This window comes from Acipenser ruthenus, chromosome 13 (genome assembly GCF_902713425.1).
Source record: "Acipenser ruthenus chromosome 13, fAciRut3.2 maternal haplotype, whole genome shotgun sequence".
Taxonomy (NCBI): Eukaryota; Metazoa; Chordata; class Actinopteri; order Acipenseriformes; family Acipenseridae; genus Acipenser; species Acipenser ruthenus.
The window spans coordinates 39538728-39546103 of NC_081201.1; the positions used below are offsets into that span (position 1 = coordinate 39538728).

Below are 7376 nucleotides of genomic sequence, written 5' to 3' on the forward strand. Positions count from 1 at the left end.
ATCTCCAGTGTTAAAAGCTGTATTCCAGTAACTGGAATGAAATGCCTGGGATGTCAGCTGTATAGATCCACACGGATAGCCTATAGATTGACAGGGGTGGGAAACAGGCAATAACAAAGTATTGCAATAGTTTCAGCTTTCCAATGCAATCTTACAAATGCAAAACAAATATACAGTAAGAGAGGGAAAAAGTGATGGACTGAAAACGGGGGTACCCTCGGTGGAGACGTTGAATGTAATTGAATGTATTTGTGGTGCACTGATTTGGGAGGTATCCCAATCACTGTTAGAATAGCATCAGTCCATGTCATTAAGGGGGTGCTCTAATGAAAATTCAGATTGGATTTTCAGTTTGGGATTGTTGCTGGTCACATGGTGTCACTGTGCTAAGTTACACAAAACTAAAATACACTAGATACCACATGTCGGCACTGATGACACGATAAGCAATGCAAAAATGAACACACAATACGTGGTGGTATTATATTGACACAAAGATGTGTTCATTAATAATGTTCTGACAAACATCCTATTGTTTGTGCCCTTGTTAATGCAGTATCTGACAATGAGTCATCCAGTCCTGGATTCCCCAGCACTCTCCTCCTATCAGCCTCCAGGAGAGCATCTGAAGCCGAGGGCTCTATGCTCTCCAGACTCCAGCCTGTCATCCTGTTTCAAGGCCAGCGTGTCAGAGGCTGGTGGCTGGCAGGAAGGCTGCAGCCCTAAGCCTGCTTCCCTCCTCTCTGTCCTCCACCTCATCCTGGTGTCTCTCCTGGGCAGTGCCATCCTCCTGTCCGAAATGTCCCACCACCTTCCCCACAGCCCCCGGGTGCACGGGTTCCTCATGGTCCTAATGCTAGCCAGCTCTGCCTGGATGCTGTGCTTTGGCTGGCAGTCAAGGAAGACAGAGAAGCACAGACTCAATGTGGACCATCATGCCGGAGCGATCTGGCTTAAGGGTAGGGGGATGTAATGCACTGTAGTGCTGTATTTACAGTTAATCCTAATGATCCTGCTCAAAGTGCTCTTTATGACCAGGTTATTCCTATAGATAAGTGATGCTGCTATACATGCACTGTTTCATTTAGGGTTTGTATATAGAGAGAGAGAATAAGAGATGGACTTGAGTGAGTTACTGGAAAATAATTCCATCTCGGGTTTATAAACTACAAGACCGTCAAGTATAATCTTCTAGAGGAATATGCCATTTTGACGTCACTACTGCGGTATTTTGCCTTGTTTTCAAATGGCTCAGGATGCAAACATAGCCTTCATTCACATATATAACAATTCATATTAACCGCAAATCAAGGTATTATTTGAAGATATGATTTTGTTAATGGATAGGTCTACTGTATTTTCAGTGATGTTCTAACCATTAAGTAAGCTATGTAATAAACAACCTGATCCATGAAGCAATCTTTGAATTCCTGTCAGATCTGGTACCAGATGTCTCACTGGGGTGTTACCTGCATTGTCCTGTTATGATTTCTTCACCATGATGTCATGATTGAGGGGGAGTGGAAATATTTGGAAAATGTGGAGAATAAATATGTATATCTATTCTGTTGATGTTGCTTGTGACAGATGAGTTAGTGATTGCTCTGGAGACTGGAGCTCACAGCAGCCAGACTCCTACAAAGATTTCCAGTAGAATTGGGCAGTTCCCATGTTATTATTTTTAGTGACAGTTAAAAGTGCAATGTTTTCTGCAGCATTTGGTGGATTCTGAGCAGGTTTAACTGCAGTCTTTAGCAGTTGTTGAACACATGGGGCCTCAATTACATTGAATCAGTTGTAAGGACCACCAAGGCTCCTGTATTGACCCCGAGCTCTCTCACCCCCTGCAGCTGGGCTGGCTCTCTTCGCTCTGGCCACACTCATCCTGGACTGCTTCTCCTTTGGATACTACAGGGAGATCCTGCACTGCACCTCTCCCCTGATGATAGCCTTTCCCCTGGTGCAAGCTGTTTTCACAGTCACACAGGTACAGCAATTTCATTCATTTGAGTTAAACAGACGTACTCACTATGTACCCTTGAGATGCTCTTCGAAAGGGTTTTAATGGCACATACAGTAGTGTGCCGCTGCACTCTGGAGAGTGGCTCAGCTCTCTGCATTGTCCTCATGTCTGTGGGGTGGGTGCGCGGGTGGTTCTGTGTATTCGTGCTCAGTGTTTCCCCCCAAGTTTGCATCCAGATATTCTTGAGCCTCCTTTAGCCTGATAACCAGCACAATGCCTGGATGCCTGACTAGAGGATGTGTAGTTTGCAATTCATTGTCTGTGTTTCTGTAGGTTTCCTTCCTGTCTTTGTTTGCTAAAGTCTGCATTCAGGATTGGTGCTGTCTGCACAGGTACAGTACAGTATTAAAATACACTTGCAAAACTGATTCAATTTTGTGATTTGTTTTCTTGTGGGCTAAGAGAGGTGAATTGGTGAGCTCAATGAAATTTGAACAAAAAATAATGAAGGGTAGAAGGAGACAAGAGAGAATGGAAGCAGAAAGGCCTGCCTTGTTTTAAAGAATGCCCCAGGTTTTAAAGCCTTTCCTTGCCTTGCCTTGCCTTGCACAGGGTCGGTTTGATGAACTCCTTGGCCACGAACCTGCTGCTCTGGATGAATGTGGTGCTGGACGAGTCCACCAAGCAGCTCAAGGAACTCAGGAGCATCTACACGGAGGAGCAGCAGGACTCAGCACACAACACAAGTAACCAGCGCTGACACAGCTTTCTACAGCAGCACTTGTACTGTATATCTACATTGATATATATAAATATATATATATATATATATATATATATATATATATATATATATATATATATATATATATATACAGTATATTGAATTCATTTTCTCATTTTGTTTACAACAGCTCTGTCAAACAGCTGTGCCTGCACCACAGACCTTTGCCACATCTTCCGCGATGGCGCTGCCCACCTGCACCCTTTCAACATTGAGTTCAGCCTCTTCTCCTCCACGATGCTTTATGTGCTGTGGAAGAACATGGGCAGAGTGCCCAGCAGCCTTGGACCCCAGGCGAGGGCAAGGCGACCAGCCTTCCGCATCAGTGCCATCTTCCCTGGGCTGCTCCTGGGCGCTCTGGTCCTCTCCGCCACCTTTGGTTGCATCGTATTCGGTGTCTTCTTCAAAGCCAAGGACACCCTTCCCCATGCCCTGCAGATCTACTATACGTTCAGCCTGATTCTTCTCTGCTTGATGCTTCTGTCTTCCTGCGCAGGGACGCTCGTCTACAGGCTCCAGAAGAGATCATCCTTCACCTTCAGGACCGAAAACGTGGTGAGAAACCTGGATGTGGCTCTCCTGGTGGGCTGCTCTTGTGGTCCTCTGGCCGTTTGCATTTTTTCAATGACTGCCATCTTCTTCACTGGATCCTTGAGTTCTCTGAACAGTCTGGACCTGTTCTTCTCCCTCTTTAAAACACTCCAGGTGTTGGGGCAGAACCTGTTTATCTCTGAGGCTCTCTTCTCTGGGCCTGATGAAAGACACCCCACTGCTCAGTTTGTACTCGCAGGGGCCCTAAACAAATCCTTTGACAGTGAAAGCCAGTGTGCTGTCTGGTCAACGATGGAGAGCAGCATGCAAGTCCAGATGGATGAGGATGAAAAGAGCAGAGTCCTCAAGATGCACGATTCTCCTCACATGGGAGCAGCAGCATTTCAAAAGCCCTTCTTTTTCACCTCCAGAAGACGTGGCAGAGCTAAGATTATGCAAAACATCTTAGTCTTCTTACTTCTCTGTAACATAGCTGTAAGTTAATGTACCAGATTTTATTATATAGTAAAACTGTAAATGCATTTATATCTCCTGCATGTTTTTGAACATTGGTATAGTTTGTCATCATAGTATTGTTTCTGGTTTGTTTGTTTGTTGGAGCCCCTGTTTCAGTTCTCGTGTGTTGTTTCTGGTTTGTTTGTTTGTTGGAGCCCCTGTTTCAGTTCTGGTGTGTTGTTTCTGGTTTGTTTGTTTGTTGGAGCCCCTGTTTCAGTTCTGGTGTGTTGTTTCTGGTTTGTTTGTTTGTTTGTTGGAGTCCCTGTTTCAGTTCTGGTGTGTTGTTTCTGGTTTGTTTGTTTGTTGGAGCCCCTGTTTCAGTTCTGGTGTGTTGTTTCTGGTTTGTTTGTTTGTTTGTTGGAGCCCCTGTTTCAGTTCTGGTGTGTTGTTTCTGGTTTGTTTGTTTGTTTGTTGGAGCCCCTGTTTCAGTTCTGGTGTGTTGTTTCTGGTTTGTTTGTGTGTTTGTTGGAGTCCCTGTTTCAGTTCTGGTGTGTTGTTTCTGGTTTGTTTGTTTGTTTGTTGGAGCCCCTGTTTCAGTTCTGGTGTGTTGTTTCTGGTTTGTTTGTTTGTTTGTTGGAGCCCCTGTTTCAGTTCTGGTGTGTTGTTTCTGGTTTGTTTGTTTGTTTGTTGGAGCCCCTGTTTCAGTTCTGGTGTGTTGTTTCTGGTTTGTTTGTGTGTTTGTTGGAGTCCCTGTTTCAGTTCTGGTGTGTTGTTTCTGGTTTGTTTGTTTGTTGGAGCCCCTGTTTCAGTTCTGGTGTGTTGTTTCTGGTTTGTTTGTTTGTTTGTTGGAGCCCCTGTTTCAGTTCTCGTGTGTTGTTTCTGGTTTGTTTGTTTGTTGGAGCCCCTGTTTCAGTTCTGGTGTGTTGTTTCTGGTTTGTTTGTTTGTTTGTTGGAGCCCCTGTTTCAGTTCTGGTGTGTTGTTTCTGGTTTGTTTGTTTGTTTGTTGGAGTCCCTGTTTCAGTTCTGGTGTGTTGTTTCTGGTTTGTTTGTTTGTTTGTTGGAGCCCCTGTTTCAGTTCTGGTGTGTTGTTTCTGGTTTGTTTGTTTGTTTGTTGGAGCCCCTGTTTCAGTTCTGGTGTGTTGTTTCTGGTTTGTTTGTTTGTTTGTTGGAGCCCCTGTTTCAGTTCTGGTGTGTTGTTTCTGGTTTGTTTGTGTGTTTGTTGGAGTCCCTGTTTCAGTTCTGGTGTGTTGTTTCTGGTTTGTTTGTTTGTTGGAGCCCCTGTTTCAGTTCTGGTGTGTTGTTTCTGGTTTGTTTGTTTGTTTGTTGGAGCCCCTGTTTCAGTTCTCGTGTGTTGTTTCTGGTTTGTTTGTTTGTTTGTTGGAGCCCCTGTTTCAGTTCTGGTGTGTTGTTTCTGGTTTGTTTGTTTGTTTGTTGGAGCCCCTGTTTCAGTTCTGGTGTGTTGTTTCTGGTTTGTTTGTGTGTTTGTTGGAGCCCCTGTTTCAGTTCTGGTGTGTTGTTTCTGGTTTGTTTGTTTGTTTGTTGGAGTCCCTGTTTCAGTTCTGGTGTGTTGTTTCTGGTTTGTTTGTTTGTTTGTTGGAGCCCCTGTTTCAGTTCTGGTGTGTTGTTTCTGGTTTGTTTGTTTGTTTGTTGGAGCCCCTGTTTCAGTTCTGGTGTGTTGTTTCTGGTTTGTTTGTTTGTTTGTTGGAGTCCCTGTTTCAGTTCTGGTGTGTTGTTTCTGGTTTGTTTGTTTGTTGGAGCCCCTGTTTCAGTTCTCGTGTGTTCTTTGCAGGTGTGGATCCTGTATGTCTACGGAGCCCGCCCCCATCTGGTCAGTGAAACAGAGCAGAATTTCTATGGCTTCACCCTCTGGGCGACGGTGGTCACCTCCTGCCTGCCTCTGGGCATCTTCTACCGCATGCACTCCGCAGCCAGTCTCTTCGAAGTTTACTGCAAGTCCCAGCTGGACTAATCGCATTCATATACCCCAACATTTGGGATATTAAACCTCTGTTTCTCCCTTTTTTTCTTTCTTATTTTTGTAATAGTACCAGGAATTGAAAGACATATATGCAAACATGGGCTTTATTGTCCATGAACAAGTTTGACTGGTAGTGTATCACTTCCCAAATAGAAGTTCACTTGTGCTGTGCCACAGTAAAAGTACAGCAAAGTGTATTAAAGCACAGTGAACCGTGGTCAAGAAAATTGGAACAGAAGGTGCATTGCTTACTATGCCACAAGGTGGCAGTATAACCTATCAGTATGCTGTTAAAACATCCTTGCTGTAGAAAAAAAGGCACAATATTTCTTGTTCTTTTTTTCTTCTGAAGAGCAAAATAGCCCATTTATAACTGATAGTAAAACAACTTCCCATGTCTGTCGACACGATGGTGATCGTCAAGCAAAGAGCTGGCAGGAGAAATTACAAGTGCAGAACATCCGTGCTCATTTTAGGCAATGAGATGATTATTTATTTTTTTATTTTTATTTTTGTTTATTTTTTGTTATTATTGAACAACATTTCTTTGTTTTTAGAGTAGTGTTTTTCTTCTTTTTATATTTCAGCATCTTCGACGTGTGCTTTTGATATGCATCTACAGGTTCTTTAGCGTTGTAGAAAACAAAGGCACAAAAACAATGTTTAAAATCAAAAACTTTTGGAAATGAATTGAGTTCTTGCATTGTACAAAGTGTTCTGACAAGGAATTCACAGAATTCTTATTGAAATGCTGTGTTCTGTATTGACTTCTTTAAAATGTCTTAGATTTTATTAAACATAATTTATCATTCGTTCTGACTTAGGACAACTTCCTGAAACTTTATTTTTTCTTGTATTATTTGTTTTATTTCAAAACAAATATAACGTCCATAATAACAACATTGTTTGCTGCAGCAGTACCAGTTGTGTTTGTGCTTCTAACGGGGTGCTGCTCCTGTTAACCAAGAAGCGGACGTGTACGTGTACGTGGACACGGACGTACGTGTACGCGGGGTGGCCACTTAATTGGGAACTATGCGGATTTATTTAAATTGAAAGGGCAGGATAGTGTGTTTATAGTTCATATTGTATATTCAGCCATTTAGAACCAGTACTACTGTATACTGTATACTCAATGTTGTTGAAGCTGACACCCTGGGATCCTTCAAGAAGCTGCTTAATGAGATTCTGGGATCAATAAACTACTAACAACCAAACGAGCAAAATGGGCTGAATGGCCTCCTCTCCTTTGTAAACTTTCTTATGTTCTTCTTATACATCATCTAACTGCACCAACCTCTCATATATATATATATATATATATATATATATATATATATATATATATATATATATATATATATATATATATATATATATATATATATATATATATATATATATATATATATATATATATATATATATATATATATATATACACATGCATTATAATTTGCGTTAAGGTATTCTGGCTATACGCAAAACTACTGTACTTACCTGCGGCTCTGCCTGAATAACTGATGGTAATCCTGATCTCAACTGTGTAAAATCCCGGTGCTGAAGGAAATGATGGACACTGTAATGAGCGAATAGAAGTTATTCTTCAGCTCGCACTCGAATCGGGCATAGCCAATGAGGTAGCTGAAGAGGGTGGGCTTCTG

At 42.3% G+C, this 7376-nt stretch overlaps 1 protein-coding gene across 2 annotated transcripts; it reads left to right on the forward strand.

Annotated features, from left to right (window-relative positions):
• Positions 1–1704: 1704 nt before the first annotated feature.
• Positions 1705–6524, forward strand: LOC131740165 (proton channel OTOP2-like). 2 transcript variants are annotated; one of them, XM_059035288.1, is made up of 5 exons: positions 1705–1987; positions 2297–2355; positions 2576–2709; positions 2878–3773; positions 5524–6524. In XM_059035288.1, the coding sequence occupies exons 1-5, from the start codon at positions 1943–1945 to the stop codon at positions 5701–5703; spliced, it is 1314 nt and encodes a 437-aa protein (XP_058891271.1). In that variant the 5' UTR covers positions 1705–1942; the 3' UTR covers positions 5704–6524. The 2 variants fall into 2 exon arrangements, with proteins under 2 accessions (XP_058891271.1, XP_058891272.1); XM_059035289.1 differs by lacking the exon at positions 2297–2355.
• Positions 6525–7376: the final 852 nt, after the last annotated feature.

Coding starts and splice junctions, on each gene's coding strand:
- LOC131740165 (XM_059035288.1), top strand. CDS start 1,943: ATGATAGCCTTTCCCCTGGTGCAAGCTGTTTTCACAGTCACACAG. Junction 1,988..2,296: donor CTGTTTTCACAGTCACACAG/GTACAGCAATTT, acceptor GTGTTTCTGTAG/GTTTCCTTCCTGTCTTTGTT. Junction 3,774..5,523: donor TACTTCTCTGTAACATAGCT/GTAAGTTAATGT, acceptor TGTTCTTTGCAG/GTGTGGATCCTGTATGTCTA.